The sequence below is a fragment of the Myotis myotis genome, unplaced genomic scaffold (genome assembly GCF_014108235.1).
Source record: "Myotis myotis isolate mMyoMyo1 unplaced genomic scaffold, mMyoMyo1.p scaffold_m19_p_4, whole genome shotgun sequence".
Lineage (NCBI taxonomy): Eukaryota > Metazoa > Chordata > Mammalia > Chiroptera > Vespertilionidae > Myotis > Myotis myotis.
In genome coordinates this window covers 81393069-81414930 of record NW_023416346.1, presented here as the reverse complement: position 1 = coordinate 81414930, position 21862 = coordinate 81393069, and the positions used below count along the sequence as shown (strand labels likewise).

General features: G+C 47.8%; 1 protein-coding gene across 1 annotated transcript; it reads left to right on the top strand.

Annotated features, from left to right (window-relative positions):
* The first annotated feature begins 1795 nt into the window (after positions 1 to 1795).
* Positions 1796 to 4512, top strand: LOC118653493 (uncharacterized protein CXorf49 homolog). Its single transcript, XM_036304172.1, has 3 exons — positions 1796 to 2992; positions 4256 to 4332; positions 4395 to 4512. The coding sequence occupies exons 1-3, from the start codon at positions 1796 to 1798 to the stop codon at positions 4510 to 4512; spliced, it is 1392 nt and encodes a 463-aa protein (XP_036160065.1).
* The last annotated feature ends 17350 nt before the right edge of the window (positions 4513 to 21862 follow it).

The window sequence follows — 21862 nt, the reverse complement described above, 5'->3', positions numbered from 1 at the left end:
TGGAGGGCCTTATAGAAACCAAGGGAGGGCCAAGGCTGCTTAGCTCAGGGAAGCTGGGAAGCTGGGAAGCAGGCGGTTCAGGAAAATTTGAGAGACAACTGGCGCCCTGGCGGGCTGCCCACTGGTAAGCATTGGCTGTGCGTCCTCCCAGGCCTTTATAACATGTCTGTAGGCACATCTATATGTACTCTCAGACCTTATATCGGATTGACTAGTTTAAAAAAAAAAGTTACAAATGCGTATCCAACGCCATTGCTCTGCAGCTTGCTGTGTGCCTTTGGAATCTGTGCATTCTTTTGACTGGGGCGTTTTCATCTACCCAGTCAAAAGATGTAGGGTGCATACACTACACTGCATTCATCCACCTCCTTCCTGGTGGGAATTTAGAGTGTTGCCAGTGTTTCCCACCACCCTTGAGCATGTGTCCTGATGCACTACACGTACCAGCGTGTGTCCAGAAGGTGCACTCGGCAGAGGTCCATGCCTGGTCACGGAGGGAATGGGCGCTTTTTCATTTTTAAGATTTTCTGCTCCAAAGCAAGGGCTCTGGAGCGGGACTGTGTTGGTTGCGATCCTGCCGCTGATCGCTACAAGCCCAGTGGCCTTGAGCCAGTGGCCGAACCTCTCAGTGCCTGCTTCCTCACCTGTAAGAGGGTGGTGACGGCGAGTACTTCAATCCTAGCATGGTCGGGAGGATGTGTCACTATTTATCTACAGCGCTTATGTAGCAAGGGCTGTGTAAGTTGCTTTTCCCGGATTCTGCGCAATTGCCTCCCCAAACGGTTCTTCTGTGCCTGCGCACAGGCCGCCGCTTCCCTCCCCCCAGGCCCCCCACCTCGACCACTTCACAGTGGGCCAAGCACGGGCTTGCTCATAACCTCTCCCACCCGTGGGACGGTTAAGCTCTGTGATTATTGCAGACCTGCTGTGAAAATGGGTTTATGGTTTGCGTCCGTGTCCCCAGGATCAGTGATGGTGAGCATCTTTTGGGGTGTGCACTGGCCATGGGGATTCCCTCTTCTTTGAACTGACTCAGAGTGGGGGCGGGGCTGAGGGAGGGGGCAAACCCCAGCCCTTCCACCAAACCGGCCCAGCAACACACAGCCCTGGGCCGATTTGACCACCCATCCTAACGGAAACGGAGTTGTGACAGAGGCCCTGCCGCCCGTAAATGCCACAACTTTTGCTCCCTGGGCCTTTATGGAAAATGTATGTGGACCCACCGCTGACCACGCGCTCGGGTGTGCGTTTCCCTGTTGGGTCGTAAGTGTTGTTGCAGAAGAGTGGCTGGTGCTTCACCTCCATCCTGAGCTTGCACCCTCACCACCCCTCGACCCACCCCCCAGACAGGTGCATCATCTCCCCGCTTCGTACATGGGAAACGGAGGCTAGGTGCTTTGACTCCGGTTGGACAGTAGGTGCCTGGCCGGGGGAGGCGGGGCAGGAAGTGATGGGAGGAGCCCCCCTATGACCACACTCCTCCACCAGATTGGCTTCCAACTGCCGCTGTGACGTCGCAGGCACGCCTGGACCAACCAGAGGCCCTCCACCCTATTGGCCAGGGCCTGGGGGGCGGGCCTAGAAGGGGCGCACTGATTGGCAGGCGGTGGGACACGCACCAATGAGAACGCCTGGACGTTGATGGCTCTTGGGAGTCGCGCACGCTTGGAGGCCACCGCGTGAGCTGCCTGTGGTGACAAACGCTCTCTCAGAAGGTCAAGGCCTCGCGCTCCTGCCGCTGCCTGTGCTCAGGGCGACCGTTTACCCTGTACCTGGGCTGTCGGGACTTGGCGACATGAGCTCCCCCAACAAGGACGAGGGGTCTGTTTGGGGAGTGGGGTCCCACCCAGAGGGCGGGGAGCAGGCCGGTGGACTAGGCCATACTTTGGGGACGCCCCTGCCGAGCAGCCAGGACGAGGGCGCGTTCTCAGACCCCGAAGGCTTCCAGGACGAGCGGGAAGTGATGGAAGGGGTGCTTTGGGGTTGCGAAGGCCGACCTGGCTCCCCGGCCGACTTCGACGGGGGCACTCTGGACTACCTTGCGGAGGAGGCCGCGATGGCCACCCTGCAGCAGCTGACCGACCGGGATCACCTGGCTGTCTGCAGAAACCCCTCCCCAGAGAGCTGCTGCGACTCTGAGGCGTCCGCCCTTTGGGTGGACTTGCAGGCAGGTCCCGAGGGTAGAAGCTCGCAGGCCTATGGTCTGGTGGGATCTCGGCGGCCTTCCACAGCCCGGCTGCCCGTCATGGGGCCTGGGGGAGGCCGGGCCTGGGGAAACTGCAAAAGAGGAGCTAAGAATAGGTCAAGGGTCACCGTGGGTCCCCAGTGGTCCTCGGAAGAAGGCCTGGTGGGCTGGCCTTCCCACTCCGAGCCATCAGATGACTTCAGCGAGCTGTGCCTGCTGAGTTTGAGCCTCTATGGCAAAGGAGGGGGCCAGGCCAAACCCAGGAGCCTGCAAGACACACCCAGACACTCGGGTGCCCATGCCAGGGACAAGTTCCTTTGCGTGCCAGGCTCTTTCCTGCCCTCCGCTCCCCCACGACTGGCTTCAGTTGGGGCGAGGCGGGCTGTTGGAGAGCTGGACGCGTCCCGTAGGAAACCCCAAAGTGTGGTCTGCGGGAAGGCGGGGAGCAGACCCAGCTACCTGCCGGGAGCCGCTGCTGCAGGCAGCCCGCCCAAGGCCACTCCTGGAAGGAAAGTGGCCCAGGAGAAGAAATCCCTAGGGGGGGCCTCCAAAGTAGCCCCCCAGGGTACCTTCCCTTCCTGGGGGCAGGGAGTCTCAGCAGCTGCCCTGGAGCCAGCCACCTTCCCCCCAGTCGCTGGTGGTCCGGCGTTTGGGAGGGGCAAGGGGTATTCCTTGGACCCTTTGGGAACCACACAGCCCAAGCACACCGGCGCTGGGCAGAAGTCTGGGGCCAGGAGGAAGAAGGGGTCCCTGCCGGTGGTGGTAGAAGAAAAGGAACCGGAGAGCGCCCCAGGCCCAAAAGTCCAAGTGAGTATGAGGCCACGGTCCTCCCCGCTCCCCAACCCGCCCTGCACTTCTCTAGGCATGCTCCCTCTGTCCCTCCTCAGGGCTTGTCATTGGGCACCCTGGGTCATTAGGATGCCAGATCTGGGTGGTTTTAGCCAGGGCAAACCCTAAGCTAGCCCTCCATGTGTGCCAGGCACCATTCTCCGCACCTGGCAAGTTTCCCCGCTAGGGTGGTAGGGAGGGCTGGGGCAGCTGGTTTGGATCGGGGGACCCCTTAAGACTTTGGGCCCCAAAGCTTCAATGTTTAGAACCATCGGCTCCCTGACTCCTACTTGCTAGCTGCTCCCCGAGCTGTCCTTGCAGGGGGCCGTGGGCTGTCTCAGCACCCCACTGTTGTGTCTAGCTCAGCCTGGCCTCCTGACCGGGGCTCACTGAGGGCGAAAGTGCTGATGGGGTCCGCCTCAGAACTGCCTTCCCTATTCCCTGCCTCACCCCAGCCCCTACACACACACACACACACACACACACACACACACACACACACACATCCCGAGTCCAAATAAGTGAGAAATTTTTATTTCGTCCTCAGACACACAGTCCAGGGCCATTCTGCCGAGAATGCAACAGCGGTGACGGCTACAGCAGAGCCGCCGGGGTTCCAGGACAAGCACAGCCCTGGGCCCTGAGCCAGGGAGAAGTCCTGCCCAGAGGGCCCACAGCCTCCAGTGAGTCCCATGGGTCTGCTGGGAGCGGGGGGGGGGGGGGGGGGGGAGGCTGAGGAGGGAACCCTCCTGCTCTGGCTCCACCAGGGGCTCAGCCCTGCTCCCTGCCTCCCTGCCTGCCCAGACAGCTTCTCCCACAGGAAATAGGGTGCCTGGACAGGGCAGGGCTCAAGGCACTTCATCCTCTGCATGGGGTTTGTGCACAGGGGTGATTCTCGTGGCTGTGCCCCAAACTGCCACTCCAGACACAGAGTTTCAGCGGAACAGGGCCTTTTCCGATTGGTCGTGTTGGGCCACTGGGCTCGCCCCAGGGGCTGGTTTTGCCTGCAGCTCTGCAAGCATCCAACCCAGGGCCACACACAGTGTTGGGGACCACAGCCGTGGGTGGGCTGCCCCTGGGGAACAGGCGAGGCAGGCCCAGAGAGAAGGGTGGAGCTGCTGGGCAGAGCAGGGGCGACTTGCTGCCAGCAGAGGGGGGTGCTGCCTCACGTGAGACCCTGCTAAGCCCTTTCCACCTCCCTGGGAGCTTTGGAGGCTGGATTTTGTGTCCTTTCCCTCTCAGGTGACCAGGCACCACTTGGACATCCCCCAGCACCGAAAAGGCAGCAGCAACCACCTGGAGCAGAGGGTTGTCCTCGGGTAATGCTTCCTCTGGCTCCTAGAAGTGCATTTCTGAGCTAGACTGTGGGATGTGTGTCCAGATTAAACCGACCCGTGTCTGTCCCCTCTCCCCACACCGCCGCCGCCGCTGCCGCCATCCCACACCTCAAGGAGGGCATTGCACCTCCTTTTCCCACTGAGGAGCCCATGCGGGGCTAGCCCAGGTGGTGGGGGCGGGGGTGTCGTCGAGGGGCGAGGAGGCCTGAGTATACTAATCATTTCTCTTTCTCTGGTGTCTGCTGGCCTAGTGCCCGGAGCTGCAGAGACAAATATACGACCTTAGACAGCAACTAGGTAGGAGGAACCTCTGGCTGGGGCAGGGGCAGGGGCAGGGGCAGGGGCAGGGGCAGGGCCAGACTTCAGTGCCTTAGCATGGGGCTGGGGCAGGCTGCAGGTACAGGCGGCCTCACAGGGCCCAACATTCCTGTGGGGAGGAGAACTCAGCACGCCTGGCCCTGGAGCCTACTGTGCATGTACAGCTAGGTGTGTGGACAGAGAGGAAAGAAAGTGTGGTCGGAGCTACAAGCACACTTTGCCAAGGAGAACCGGTCCTAGAGATCTTCTCTCAGGACGGACGTCTAGAGATGCCTCGCTGATTCTCCCTTCAACTGCTGCTTGCTATGGCTTCTGTGGGTCTTGTTTGTTTGACAAATTCTGAATGGTTCTGATATGCCCCAAAGCTTGCGTGCTGGCACACTTTGTCCTGTTTGGAAAACGTTTCCACACTTAATTCAAGTGGTGAGTGACTGAGTCAGGCCCAGGGCTCCTTGGGTAGGGACTGGAGGGGGTTTCAGGTTGCAGGGCTAGGCGGTTCCCCACAGGGACAGGGGGTCGGGCTTCTCGATCCCTCCATCTGGAGTGCCTGCTTATGCCTCTCTCTGTTGCAGCGGCCATGCAGTCCCTGGCTGACAAGTTCCGGAACCTTTGATGTGAGTGTTACACACACCATACCCCTTCCCACAGCCGTGGCTGTTGAGGAGGGCTGTGGGCTGGCCCTGGCTTGAGGCTCCTCCCCGACTCTGCTCTGTTGGACAGGTGGAGCCCAGCATCTTGGTGCAAGAGGAGCAGCCCGGGAGCTGCGGCCAAGCTGGTTCCCTCCTGTTCCACATCAGCCAAGGCTTCCTCTCCCCCTCCTTATGCCTCCTCCCCACCCCATTTCTCAGCAGTTTCAAATTAAGGTCCCTCTCAAATTCTGTGGTCTCACCCTGGCCGATCTGGCTCAGTTGGCTGGTTGAGCATTGTCCCGTGCACCAGCAGGTCACAGGTTCGATTCCGGGTCAGGGCACGTGTCCAGGTTGTGGGCTCGCAGCCGATTGATGTTTCTCTCTCATGTCCATGTTTCTTTCTCTCCTCTCTCTCTCTCTCTCTCTCTCTCTCTCTCTCTCTCTCTCTCTCCCTCTCTCTCTCTCTCTCTCCTCAATAAAAGCCTGTTTGTTTAAATAAACAAACCTCTGTGGTCTCTCTTGGGGGCGGGGGGCGGGGGGACAGGTGGAAGAGGGGATCAGGGCAGGGAGGGATTGGAGCTGCTCCATCTCAGCGCTTTTTCCAGAACAATACCTCCAGCATTCTGTGGTGGGCCTTCTGCCTGCGGGGAGTCTGAGCCAGCCTCTGATAGGAGCCTTGCAGCCAGAAGACCAGGTCGCCCCCGGGTCTGGGCTCTGCCTGGATCTGCCTGGCCACATTAGCTTCTCTCCCCTTTCCCCTGCAGGCCCTCTTGGTGTTTGAAACTCCTCCGCGTTTGGGGTCTCATGCCATTCATTGCCCATTTCCCCTCCCCTTCAGCAGGAACTCAGGACCCCCTTCCAGAGCTCAGTCCCTCTTTCCCACAGTCATTGGGTCTCCTCCCATCTACCCTGCTTTGCTGTCCGAACACGCTTGATCTCCCCATGGCTTTCCTTCGGTGGCCTTCCCTGCACCTCTACTCCAGCGGGTGTAAAGAGCACACTCGAGCTCATCTTCCCCCTTCCCAGGACCAGGCCTCCCTGTGGAGTCCTTCCCTCCCGCTGGCGCCACCTCACGCACATGGACAACTCAGCCAGCAACCCGGGGGTCGGCCTCCTCCCCTCTTTAGCTCTCACCTTTGACGCTCCGCTCCGCTCAGTTCTCCCTCCTGGGTTTCAGTAGAGAGGTGGAGGCAGAAGCCACAGCCCAGGGAGTTGCGGATCACAGGGGAAGGTACGGGAATACAGAGGAAGAGCAAGGGTTAGACTCCAGCCTGAAGGACAGGGAATGAGTCTGTTCTGGGGGCTGCGGGCCAACCTGAGGAAACTGCCTAGCAGAGGGTTCACACCCTGCCTGCCCTAGCCCACTAATGCCCCTCCTCCCGCCAGTTTCTATGGCGAGGGTGGTTGATAAGTCTCCGTGTGGTACGCGGTCCCCTTCAAATACTATATTTAACCAGCCCGAGACACAGGTCCTCCTGGAAGTGGCAGTTCTGCGCCCCCGCGCAGTCTCCCCCACTGCCTCGGCAGGTCACACAAGGTTGAGTCTCACTCTGTGCTCCCTTTCCCCTTCACTGAGGGCTGGGGTCCGGTTGCTTCCCTGAGCCAGGACCTGGCAGGGCTGTGCGGGCCTGGGACTCAGAGGGACACAGACTTGTGTTTGAGTGAGTTGAGGGTTGGTTCTGCCAGACTCCATTCCCCCAGAGACCGGTGTCAATACACACACACACACACACACACACACACACACACACACGGCGGGGCAATGGTGGATAGAACACTCGAGGCTGGAGAAGGGGATCTGGTTTGGAATAAAATTAACCGGGGATAATGTCCCTTGATGTGGTTCAGGCAGTAAAGGTAGTACTAGAGACTGTGGGACTGAGTGAGCCAAAGCAAGGGTGGGATCTACTTTTTTCAAGGGGCATTGTTAAATTCCTGACACATTGGGTGGGGGGTGGGGGGAGGGGGTTTGCGGGGCTGGGAATGATGCGGAAGTCACCAACCCCAAGGCAGGGCGTCCAGACACCCAAAATGTGGGAGTTGCTGGAGGTGGCTCTGGATCTTACTCTGCGATCCTATGGCGTCTGACAAAGGTGCGTGCGTGGATGGAGTGAGAATGCAGAGGACAGGCCCGGACAGGCTGCATCCTAGGGTCAGGGAGCTCACGTAGAGACTGCCCCTACAGTAGCCAACCGGGGCATGGGCAGGACGGGCGCAGTGAAGATGGGCAGTAAAGAGTGATGGCGCCTGGGAAATAGGGCAGACTCGGTTCCACCCTCCTTCCTCCATATTCTCACCCTGTCTCCGTTCCGGGCCCTGTGGCATGAGCTCAGGTGGACAGAGCATCACACATGGGATGGGACACCCACAGCCCTCAGAGCCAGAAAAGAACGTTCGTGGGACTTCATCCTTCCACTTCAAACCCCTCTCTGGAGAAGGTGGGCTTGGTTGCTTAGGCTATGGCTGTGATCCTGACCCAGTGGTTATTTCTCGGCGGGGTGACCTGCTGTCTGAGTGACGAAGTTTGGAAGAGATTTTCCAGCTGGGCTTTCTGCCCACATAGATATACATGGGGGCGGGTTGTGATGGCGGCTAGTCCAGCACCAGCACCGCCCAGGAGCCCTGGGGCCCTCGTCGCCAGGGAGAGGAAGGGGAGAAGTGCATTGAAGGGGTCGTGGGAGGCAGGAACACGACCTGCGGTGGCTAGCTTTGCCAGCCTCCCTTCCCTCCTCTGAGCACACAACCTCCCTCTTTCATTTTCAGACCAACCGCAGCACAGTAATGCTGCTGTAAACTTGCACATCGCAGGCTCCTTCCAGTTCTGGAGGGGGTGGGGTTGGGGGAGGGGGGGGAAGCGGCAGATACTGGGGCATAGATTATGGAAACACATCGGGGCCCCAAGAAAACCGACCTGCTCTCCAGGCTGGGAGGCAGTGGTGGCTGGCCTGGAGAGCCCTAGTTCCCAGCCTGCCTCCTTCTGCTACTGGCCTAGTTCCTGGGCAGACCCCCCCTTCCCCACCCTCACCCCTCACCACCATCAGCAGCAGCACCACCAGGACCAGCCAACTGCTCTTTCCGGACTCTCTGGGAGGATTGGCACACACAGGGGATGTAGTGGGAGGTGAGCGCTGGATAGGGAGCTGAGAGTGGTGAGCAGAGCAGTGGTGCCCAAAGATGTCCACGTCCTAATTCCTGGAATTGGCTGATATGCCACCTTGCCTGGTAATGCGGAGGGGTGGTTAAGGTTACAGGTGGTTAAGGTTACAGGTGGTTAAGGTTACAGGGTGCTATGCATCCGACTGAGGTGCACAGACTCTCCTCGTGCGTTTGCCGGGTCCAGCCGACCCGCCTGTGCTGCCAGGGTGGCCATGTTGACTGTACCTGCCTGATTCCAGGGGGCACCATTAGCGCGACTGCAGGGTGCTGCATGCCCCTGTGCTTGTGCAATGTTGACATCCTGCTAACAACCACTCAGATGAAGACGGAGAACATGCCAGCAGGTTTGGACCCTCCTTTTGCTCCAGGACAATCATGTCCCCATCCCTGGTCCTCCTGAGGTAACTGATGTCCTCATAATGGTTCCTGATAACGGTTCACTTCCTTTCAAAGATTCACATTCACTATTTAATAAATAACCCTTCCAAAGTTATAAAAGATAAATGGCATGAAATCAAATACTATGTATATTTATAAAACACACTCTGAATATAAACACAGTGGTAACAGACCTATACTCAAAAAATTATAAGACATTGAAGGAAGAAACTGAAGAAGCTACAAATAAATGGTAACATATACTGTGCTCATGCATAGGAAGAATTAACTCTGTTAAAATGTCCATACTCCCCACCCTGGCTGGTATGGCACAGTTGGTTAGAGTGGGTTTCCATTTTCTAAATGGTTGCTGAATTTCCAAGGCAACCTTTGAGAGTTGGATTCCTGATGGGGGCACATATGTGAGATAACTGAGGGATTATTCTTTCATACATCAATGTTTCTCTCTCAAATGAGTAAATCATATCTTCAGGCGAGGATTAAATAAAATTAATTAATTAATGAATGTAAAATGCGACACTTCCCAAAGCAATCTATGGATTCAAGGCAATCCATGTTAAATTACCAATGGTGTTTTTCACAGAGCTAGAACAAATAAACAAAAATAAATTATATGGAACCAGAAAAGACCACGTATAGCCAAAACAATCATGAGAAAGAAGAATAAAGTTACAGGCATCACACTACCTAATAAACTATACCACAAGGCAATAGTAATAAAAACAGCATGGTACTAACATAAAAACAGATACAGAGATTAATGGAACAAAATAGAGAGCCCAGTAATAAATCCATGCTCATATGATCAATTAATCAATGGCAAAGATGGCAAGAATATACAATGGGTTAAAGATAGTCTCTTCAATAAATGGTGTTTGGAAAATTGAACAGATAGTTGCAAAAATATGAAACTAGACCACCTTCTTACACCATATGTAAGAGTAAACTCAAAATGTATTATAGACTTAAAACCATAAAACTCATAGAGGAAAACATAGGCAGTAACCTCTCTGATATTTCTCTTAGCAATATTTTTTCTAATATATCTCTTGTGGCAAGGGAAACAAAAGAAAATATAAACAAATGGGACTACATCAAACTAAAAATTTAGGGAGGATTCCAAGATGGCTGCAGAGTAAGTTGAAGCTCTATTCACTTGCTCCCAACTCCGGACTGGTCTTGCAGCTAAACTGCAGAGCAATCAGCTTGAAAAAAACAGTTGAAGTGTGGCTGATCTGAAATAATGAAAGCAGGGAACACAGAGGAATGACAGAAGGAGATGGGGGAGGGTGATCCCCCTTGTGTGTGTGCATGGCTGGGAAGCTGGAGGGATATTGCAGCAGCAAAACCCTTGCCTCTTGGGAGTGTGGGGTCTCAGGACCATGTAGGTAGCCCCAATCCAGAGCAACAGAGAAAAGAAGGGGAACCTGTGTAGCATCTGTCAATGGGAATCAATGGTGATTCCGTCAGCCTTGGAGGTTCAGACTGCATCATCCCAGGCAACAAATGATTCAAGGTTATTACAATAAAAGTGGCCAAGGTTAAAGACAGAGAATCTTAAATGCAGTAAGAGAGAGATAGTTACCTACAACGGTAGTTCCCATAAGGCTGTCAGCTGATTTCTCAAAAGAAACACTTTAGGCCAAAAAGGAATGGCATGAAGTATTCAAAGCAATGAAAAAGCAAGGATCTGAAATCAACACTACTCTATCCAGCAAATCTATCATTTAAAAATGATGGGGAAGTAAACGTCTTCCCAGACAAAAAAGGATAAAGGAGTTTATTGCCACCAAACCAACATTGCAAGTAATGTTAAAGGGACTGCTGTAAGAAGAAGAAATAGAGAGAGGAACATAGGCATAAAGAATAAAAATGAGGGAGGAGAGAAAATGGCGACCAGCAGGAAGGTAGGGAGGGAGAGAGTGTGAGAGCGCAAGGAAGTGATAGAGGAGTGTGTGGACGTGTGTGGTGTGTGTGTATGAGCTAGGGACAGCTAGATTCTGCAGGTCTTCTAAGGGGCTGCTAAACCGGGCAGTCTTAGGCTGCGGAGTCCCGCTCCCTGCACGGACACTCCTGGGCAGCCAGCACAGGCACTGCGACCATGCCATCTTGGGAAACAGAGCTGCTTGAGACTAGGATCCTGGCCTCAGCACCACCCAGTCTGATCTCAGACGCATACCAGGACCCTGCAGCCACTGGGGACAGAGACCTGTGACCACAGCTACAGACCTGCGGACACCAAAAGTTCAGAAATCCCCGCGGCAGATCCGTGAGTAACAGAGTCCATCCCCCCTTCCCGCAGGCTTGCGGGGCAGAGCCAGAGTAACTAACTGATAGACCCACCCCTTGCTGGGGCCTCAGTGCTCCAGGAACTTTAGCCTGGAAGTACGCGAGCACCTTGGAACTGATCCCGCATAGGGCAGGGTTCAGGAGCCCTGGGCTGGGAGCAAACGTGCGAACCCCAGGAACTGAGCCTACCCATGCTGCCAGCTTCGGAGCCCTGGGCGGGGACCAATCACGCGAACACCAGGAATTTGTCCCAATTATCACAGGCCCAGGGACCCCGATTCTCTGGGCAGGAGGCAGCGCCAAGCACCAGTGACTTGACTGTGTTTCTTATCACCTGCGCCTGAGATCCTGATTTCCTGTGCATTCATACTAAGAGCCAGTGACTCCAATTCCTGGTGCAAGGGCACACAGGGACCCTGATTCTCAAGACAAGGTCGCGCAAAGCAACAGAGATTCTGATACTGGATTCTGGGGAACTCTGACTCCTGGCGCACACTAGGGGGCTCTGGTCTTCAACACGCTTCAGGAGGGTCTCTGTTTCAGCACGGTGCAGGCGGGGTCCCTGATTCTAAGGGCGTGTACGAGGCCACATTGAGCACTGACAACACTGACTCTGAGCGAGCCTGGTTCCCACCAACCCACAACAACCACACATCTTAGTGCCAGAGCTCGTCAGTGACACTAGGGTGGTGGGAGGCTCCCACTGCGCATGGCCCAGGCTCACGCAACTCGACGTTTGAACCATCGGGAGATAATCAGAATGAAGAGACGAAACAACACCCAGAGGAAAAACAATGAGGAGTCGCCAAGAAAGGACATTAATGAAGTTGAAGCATGCAACATGACAGAAAAAAGAATTCAGAATAATGGTTGTACAATTCATTCACCGGATGGATGAGAAAATCAACAACCTATGCAAGAATCAGGAAGAAATGAAAAGTGATATAGCTACAATCAAAAACACCATGGAAAGTTTCAACAGCAGACTAGAAGAAGCAGAGGACCAAATTAGTGAATTAGAAGATAAGGCAGAGAAACAAGCTCAATCTGAACAGCAATTGGAGAAAAAAATTAAAAAGCAGGAGGAGAGCCTAAGGGAGCTTCGGGACAACATGAAACGAAGTAACATATGCATAATAGGGCTTCAAGAAGGACAAGAAGAGCAGCAAGGATTAGAAAATCTATTTGAAGAAATAATGTCAGAAAACTTCCCAGATATGGGGAAGAAAAAAGGTACACAAGTACAGAGAGTCCCAGGCAAGATGAACCCCAAAAGATCCACACCAAGACACGTCATAATAACGATGGCAAATGTACAAGACAAAGAGAGAATCTTAAAGGCTGCAAGAGAGAAACAGAGAGTTACCTACAAAGGATCCCCCATCAGACTATCAAATGATTTCTCAACAGAAACACATCAGGCCAGAAAAGAATGGACGGAAATTTACAAAGTGATGCAAAGCAAAGGACTGAATCCAAGAATACTCTATCCAGCAAGGCTATCATTCAAAATTGAAGGGGAGGGTTGCGGGGCAGGAGGTAGGGGGGGTAAGAGATCAACTAAAGGACTTGTATGCATGCATAGAAGCATAACCAGTGGACATAAGACATTGGGGGATAGGGGAGGCTAGGGGACTGTCTAGGGCGGGGGGATAAAATGGACACATATGTAATACCCTTTGTAATACTTTAAGCAATAAAAAAAAAAAACAAAATTGAAGGGGAAATAAGAAGCTTCACAGACAAAAAAAAGGCTAAGGGAGTTTATCACCACCAAGCCAGCAATGCAAGAAATGCTAAAGGGATTGGTGTAAAAAGAATAACTAAAAATCACAGAAAGAAAACAGCCACACAAAAAAAGAAATGGCTACAAACAAGTACCTTTCAATAATAACTTTAAATGTAAATGGCCTAAATGGTCCAATCAAAAGACATCGAGTGGCTGAATGGATAAAAAAACATGACCCATATATTTGCTGTCTACAAGAGACCCACCTCATTAGAAGGGACTCACACAGACTGAAAGTGAAGGGATGGAAAAATATCTTTCAGGCAAATGGAAATGAAAAAAAAGCTGGGGTAGCAATACTTATATCAGACAAAATAGACCTCAAAGTGAAGGCCATGACAAGAGATAAGAAAGGCCACTTCATAATACTAAAGGGATCAATACAACAAGAGGATATAACCCTGATAAACATATATGCACCCAATGCAGGAGCACCCACATACATAAGAAAACTCCTGGAAGATATCAGGGGAGAGATCGACAACAATACAATCATAGTAGGGGACTTTAATACACCACTGACATCACTGGATAAATCCGATAGACAAAAACTCAGCAAAGAAACAGCAATCCTAAATGACTCACTAGATCAGATGGACTTAATTGACATCTTCAGAACACTTCACCCCAAAGCCACAAAATATACGTTCTTCTCAAGTGCTCATGGGACAGATTCAAAAATAGACCAGATATTGGGTCACAAACAAAGTCTCCCCAAATTCAAGAAGATTGAAATCATACCAAGCATCTTCTCAGACCACAAGGCCATAATATTAGGAATAAACTACAATAAAAACAACTCAAAATACTCAAACACATGGAAGCTGAATAGCACGTTAATAAATATTGATTGGGTTACCAATGAGATCAAAGAAGAAATTAAAAACATCCTGGAAACTAATCACAATGAAAACACAACAATCCAAAACCTTTGGGACGCAATGAAAGCAGTCCTGAGACGGAAGTTTATAGTTCTACAGGCCTATCTCAACAAACAAGAAAAAATGGTAGTAAATCATCTAAATCTACAGCTCAAAGAATTAGAAAGACAGCAAAAAGAAAACCCCAGAGTGAGCAGAAGGAAGGAGATAATAAAGATTAGAGCAGAAATAAATGACATAGAGACCAAAAAAACAATACAAAAGATCAATGAAACAAAGAGCTGGTTCTTTGAAAGGATAAACAAGATTGACAAACCTCTAGCCAGGCTCACCAAGAAGCAAAGAGAAAGGACCCAAATCAACAGAATCAGAAATGATAGAGGCGAAATAACAACAGATCCCACAGAAATACAAATGACTGTTAAAAAATACTATGGACAACTCTACTCCAACAAACTAGACAACCTGGAGGAAATGGACATATTCCTAGAAAATATACAACATTCCAAAACTTAATCAAGAAGAATCTAAAAATCTAAATAGGCCAATAACTATGGAAGAAATTGAAGCAGTCATCAAAAAGCTTCCAGCAAACAAAAGCCCAGGACCAGACGGCTTCATAGGGGAGTTTTACCAAACATTCAAGGAAGAACAAAAACCTATCCTCCTCAGACTACTACAAAAAATTCAGGAGGAAGGAACACTTCCAAGCTCATTCTATGAAGCCAGCATCACCCTAATCCCAAAGCCAGGTAAAGACAACACAATGAAAGAGAATTACAGGCCAATATCCCTCATGAACATAGATGCCAAAATCCTCAACAAAATCTTAGCACATCGGATCCAGCAGTACATCAGAAAGATCATACACCACGATCACGTAGGATTTATCCCAGGGATGCAAGGATGGTACAGTATCCGCAAATCAATAAACGTGATACACCACATAAACAAATTGAAAGAAAAAAACCACATAGTCATATCAATTGATGCAGAAAAAGCGTTTGACAAAATTCAACACCCACTTTTGATAAAAACTCTCAGCAAGGTGGGAATTGAAGGATCATACCTCAACATAATAAAAGCCATATATGACAAACCCACAGCCAACATCATACTCAATGGACAAAAACTAACACCATTTGCCCTAAGAACAGGAACAAGACAGGGATGCCGACTCTCACCACTCCTGTTCGACACAGTGCTGGAAGCATTAGCCATTACAATTAGACAAGAAGAAGAAATAAAAGGCATCCAAATTGGAAAAGAAGAAATAAAACTGTCCTTATTTGCAGATGACATGAGATTATACTTTAAAAACCCTAAAGACTCCATCAATAAACTATTAGACTTAATAAAAGAATTCGGCAATGTAGCAGGATACAAAATTAAGGCCAAGAAATCTATGGCATTTCTATACACCAATAGTGAATGTGTAGAAAGAGAGACTAAAGAAGCAATCCCATTTACCATCGCACCAAAAAAATTAAGCTACCTAGGAATAAACTTAACTAAAGAGGTTAAAGACCTTTTCTCAGAAAACTACAGGACGTTGAAAAAAGAGATAGAGGAAGACATAAAGAGATGGAAGAACATACCATGTTCTTGGATTGGTAGAATCAACATCATTAAAATGTCCATACTTCCCAAAGCAATCTATAAATTCAACGCACTTCCCATTAAAATACCAATGGCATATTTAATAGACCTAGAACGAACTCTCCAAAAATTCATCTGGAATAAAAAACGACCCCGAACAAGTGCAGCAATCCTGAGAAAGAACAAAGTAGGTGGGATCTCAATACCAGATATCAAGCTGTATTACAAAGCCACTGTTCTCAAAACTGCCTGGTACTGGCACAAGAACAGACATATAGATCAATGGAATAGAATAGAGAGCCCAGAAATCAGCCCCAACCAATACGCTCAATTAATATTTGACAAAGGAGGCAAGAACATACAATGGAGTCAAGATCGTCTCTTCAATAAATGGTGTTGGGAAAATTGGGCAGATATATGCAAGAAAATGAAACTAGACCACCAACTTACACCATACACAAAAATAAACTCAAAATGGATAAAGGACTTAAATATACGATGGGAAACCATACAAATACTAGAAGAATCCAAAGGCAACAAAATCTCAGACATATGCTGAAGCAATTTTTTCACCGATATAGCTCCTAGGGCATTGGAAACTAAAGAGAAAATAAACAAATGGGACTACATCAAAATAAAAAGCTTCTGCACAGCAAAAGAAACCATCAACAAAACAACAAGAAAACCCACTGCATGGGAAAACATATTTGCCAATGTCATATATGATAAGGGCCTAATCTCCAAAATTTATAGGGAACTCATACAACTCAACAAAAGGAAGATAAACAATCCAATCAAAAAATGGGCAAAGGATCTAAATAGACACCTTTCAAAAGAGGACATTCAGAAAGCCAAGAGACATATGAAAACATGCTCAAAGTCACTAATCATCTGAGAGATGCAAATCAAAACAACAATGAAGTAGCATCTCACACCTGTCAGACTGGCTATCATCAACAAATCAACAAATGACAAGTGCTGGAGAGGATGTGGAGAAGAAGGAACACTCGTGCACTGCTGGTGGGAATGCAGACTGGTGCAGCCACTATGGAAGACAGTATGGAGTTTCCTCAAAAAACTACAAATGGTACTCCCATTTGACCCTGTGATCCCACTTCTAGGAATATATCCCAGGAAACCAGAAACACCAATCAGAAAGGATATATGCACCCCTATGTTCATAGCAGCAGAATTCACCATAGCTAAGATCTGGAAACAGCCTAAGTGCCCATCAGTAGATGAATGGATTAGAAAACAGTGGTACATCTACACGATGGAATACTATGCTGCTGTAAAAAAGAAGGAACTCTTACCATTTGCAACAGCATGGATGGAACTGGATAACATTATGCTAAGTGAAATAAGCCAGTCTATGAAGGAAAAATACCATATGATCTCACTCATTTCTGGATAATAAAGACCATTATAAACTTATGAACAAAAATAGATACAGAGGCAGAGCTGCCTCGAACAGACTGTCAAACTGCAGCAGGAAGTCCGGGGAGGGTGGGACGGCAGGAGGGGGTGAGTAAGAGATCAACCAAAGGACTTGTATGCATGCATATAAGCATAACCAATGGACATAAGACACTGGGGGTTAGCGGAGGCAAGGGGATTGTCAAGGGCGGGGGGAAAAAAAGGAGACATGTAATACTCTTTGTAATACTTCAAGCAATAAAAAAAAGAAAAGAAAACATTCCTTGACATTACCGATGAGAAAACTGGGTTGGTGATTCACCCCATTTGGTGATTCACCAAAATTTGGCAAGTGAACAAGATTCTGGAATAAAATTCACGCATCTCGATGCCTTGACTCAGTGCTCTTTCCAGAGATCTCTTATGGGTTTTATAAGTGGTTTTAAACTAAATAGTCCTCTAATGTCCAGGAGTATTAATCTTCCTTGTCATTAAAGCCTAACATACTATCTGCCTGAGACACACACTTATATTGTATCTAGAGGCCCGGTGCACCAATTTGGCTTGGCCTGTGGAATTGGGCCAAAACTGGCTCTCCGACATCCCCCGAGGGATCCTGGATTGTTAGAGGGCACAGGCCAGTCCGAGGGACCCCACCAGTGCACAGTCAGGGCCGGGGAGAGACTCCGGGGGGAAAAAAAAAGAATAAAAATGGCAATAAATACCTATAAATAATAATCTCAAATGTAAATGGAATACATGCTCTAATCAAAAGACATACTGTAGCCCTGGCCAGGTGGCTTAGTTGATTGGAGCATCCTGCCATACACCAAGTGGTTTGCAGGTTAGATTCCCAGTCAGGGCACATTATTAGACTGTGGATTTGATCCCTGGTCTAGGTGCATACTAGAAATAACTTATTGAGGTTTCTCTCACATATCAGTGTTTCTCTTTCTCCCTCTCTCCATTCCTCCATCTCTAAAAATCCATGAAAGAAAAATATAACCCCAGGTGAGGATTAATAAAAAGACATAGGGTAGCTGAATGAATAAGAAAACATGACCCATATGTATGCTGCCTACAAGAGACCTACCTTAGAACAAAAGATTCACATAGGGCCCTAACCAGTTTGGCTCAGTGGATAGAGCGTCAGCCTGCGGACTCAAGGGTCACAGGTTTGATTCTGGTCAAGGGCATGTACATTGGTTGCGGGCACATTCCCAGTAAGAGGTGTGCAAGAGGCAGATGATTGATGTTTCTCTCTCATCAATAGTTCTAACTCTCTATCCCTCTCCCTTCCTCTCTGTAAGAAATCAATAAAATATATTAAAAAAATGATTCACATAGGATGAAAGTGAAAGGATGGTAACAATTTTTCCATGCATATGCAACAAACAAACAAAAATCTGGGGTGGTAATACTTATATCTCACAAAATAGACTTCAAAACAAAGGCCATAAAAGAGACAGCGAGACCAATGGAACAGAATAGAGGACCCAGATATTGACCCAAGCCATTATATTCAATTAATATTTGACAAAGGAAGCAAGAGCATACAATGGAGTCAAAACAGCTTCTTTAATAAATGGTGCTGGGAAATTTGGTCAGATACATGCAAAAAAAAAAATGAAACTAGATCACCAACTTACACCATACACAAAAACAAACTCAAAATGGATAAAGGACTTGAATGTAAGATGGGAAACCATAAAAATCCTACAAGACTCCATAGGCAGTAAAATTGCAGACATATGTTGTAACAATATCTTTACAGACACAGATCCTAGGGCAAGAGAGATAAGGGGGAAATTAACAAATGGGACTACATCAAAATAAAAAGCTTCTTCAAAGCAAAAGAAACCATCAACAAAACAACAAGAAAGCCCACTGCATTCGAGAACATATTTGCCAATGTTATCTCTGATAAGGGTTTAATCTCCAACATTTACAGGGAACTCATACAACTCAACAAATGGAAAATAAACAATCCAGTCAAAAAATGGGTAAAGGACCCAAATAGAATCTTTTTGAAAGAGGACACTCAGAAAGCCAAGAGACACATGAAAACATGCTCAAAGTCACTAATCAGCTGAGAGATAAAAATCAAAACAACAATGAGGTACCACCTCACACATGTCAGAATGGCTATCATCAACAAATCAACAAATGGCAAGTGCTGGAGAGGATGCAGAGAAAAAGGAACCCTCCTTCACTGCTGGTGGGAATGCAGACTGGTGCAGCCATTGTGGAAAACAGTATGTAGTTTCCTCAAAAATTAAAAAAATTTTTAACCCAGTAATACCACTTCTAGGAATATATCCCAAGAAAAAAGAAACAACAATCAGAAAGGATATATGCACCCTGTGTTCATAGCAGCACAATTTACAATAGCCAAGATTTGGAAACAGCCTAAATGCTCATCAACAGATGAGTGGATTAGAAAACTATTATACACCTACACCAGCGGTTCTCAACCTGTGGCTCGTGACCCCTTTGGGGGTCGAATGACCCTTTCACAGGGGTCACTTAAGACCATCGGAAAACACATATATAATTACATACTGTTTTGTGATTAATCACTATGCTTTAATTATGTTCAATTTGTAACAATGAAAATACATCCTGCATATCAGATATTTACATTATGATTCATAACAGTAGCAAAATTACAGTTTTGAAGTAGCAACGAAAATAATTTTATGGTTGGGGGTCACCACAACATGAAGAACTGTATTAAAGGGTCGCAGCATTAGGAAGGTTGAGAACCACTGATCTACACAATGGAATACTATGCTGCTTCAAAACACAAGACACATTAATTGGTTGCCTCCCACAGGGATCCAACCAGGGCTGAGCATCGAGCCTGCAACCAAGGTACATGCCCTTGAAGAAATTTTTACCATTTGCCACAGCATGGATGGAACTGGAGAACATTATGCTAAGTGAAATATGCCAGGAAGTGAAAGAAAAACACCACATAATCTCACTCATTTATGAATAATAAAGAACATTATAACCTGATGAACAAAAAGATAGATACAGAGGCAGAAAAGCATTGAACAGACTGTCAAATTGCAGTGGGAAAGCTAGGGAGTGTTGGGGTGGGGAGAGGTAAGAGATCAACTGAAGGACTTGTATGCATGCATATAAGCATAACCAATGGACACAAGACACTGGGGGTGGGGTGGGGTGAGGGTATGTGCCGGGGGGTAGGGGAGGCTGGGGGAAGGTCAATGGGGAAAAAGAGGAGACATGTGTACTACTATTTGTAATACTTTAAACAATAAAAAAAAGAGTAACCTTAAAGGACATACTAGATCAGATGGATTTAGTTAATATTTTCATCCCAAAGCTGCAAATAAACCTTTTTCTCAAGTGTACATGAAACATTCTCAAAGATAGACCACATGTTATGACACAAAATAATTCTTAACAAATTCAAGTGGATTGAAATCATATCAAGCATCTTCTGGAATTACAATGGCATGAAACTAGAAATCAACAATAATAAAAAGAAACCCTCAAAAACATTGAAACATGTGGAGGCCAAATAGTAGGTTATTAAACAATGAATGGGTTACCAATGAGATGAAGGAAAAAATTTAAAAAAAAATTCCTGTAAGCAAACGAAAATGAACACACAACAACCCCAAATCTGTGGGACACAGCAAAACAAGATCTGAGAGGGAAGTTCATAGCATTTACAAGCCTAACTCAAGAAGCAAGAAAAATCTCTAAGATACCATCTAACCCAAGAACTAAAAGAACTAGAAAAAGAACAACAAGAAAAGCCCAGAGTAAGTAAATGAAAGAAAATAATAAATACCACAGTGGGGAAACATGACATAGAGACCCCAAAAAATCAATGAAATCAAGAGCTGGTTCTCTGAAAAGATAAACAAGATTAATGAACCTTAAGCCAGACACATCAAAAAACAAAGAGAGAAGACCCAAATAAATAAAATCAGAAATGAAAGAGGCAAAGTAACAACTGAAATCACAGAAATATGAAGGATTGTAAAAAAATACTATGAACAACTATATGCCAACACATTGGACAACCTGGGTGAAATGGACAAAATCCTAGAAATATATAATGTTCCAATACTAAATCAAGAAGAATCAGAAAACATGAACATACCAACAACAACTAAAGATATTGGAACAGCCCTAGCCACTTTGGCTCAGTGGATAGAGCTGAAGGGGTTTGATTCCAGTCAAGGGCATGTACCTTGGTTGCAGGCTCGATGCTCAGCCCTGGTTGGATCCCTGTGGGAGGCAACCAATTAATGTGTCTCTCTCACATTGATGTTTCTCTCTCCCTCCCTTCCACTCCCTCTAAAAATCAATGGAAAAATATCCTCTGGTGAGGATTCACACACACACACACACACACACACACACACACACACACACACAAGAATGAATGAAATTGGAACAGTAATCAAAATACTCTCAGCAAACAAAAGTCCTGGACTAGATGGATTCACAGGCGAAATTTTCAAAACATTTAAATAACTAACACCTGTCCTCATCAATCTACCTCCCCAAATTCAAGAGTAAGAAATACTTCCAAGCTCTTTTTATGAGGCCAGGATTATCCCAATTCCCAAACCAAATAAAAACACTACACAGAATGAAAATTATAAGCTGATAACCCTCATGTACACAGATGTGAAAATCCTCAACAAAATATTAGCAAATCAGATCTGGCAATACGTTAAAATCATCATACACCATGATAAGTTGGATTAATTCTTGGTACAGTATTCTCAAATCAATAAATGTGATACATCACATAAACAAACTGAAAGGTAAAGAAACACATAATCATATCGATAGACACAGAAAAATCATTTGATGTAATCCAGTACCTATTTAGATAAAAACTCTCAGCAAAGTGGGAATAGAGGGAACATATCTCAACATAATAAAGACCATATATGACAAACTCACAGCCAACATCATACTCAATGGGGGAAAGCTAAAAGTCTTTTCCCCTTAAGATCTTAAGGAACAAGACAGGAATGTCCACT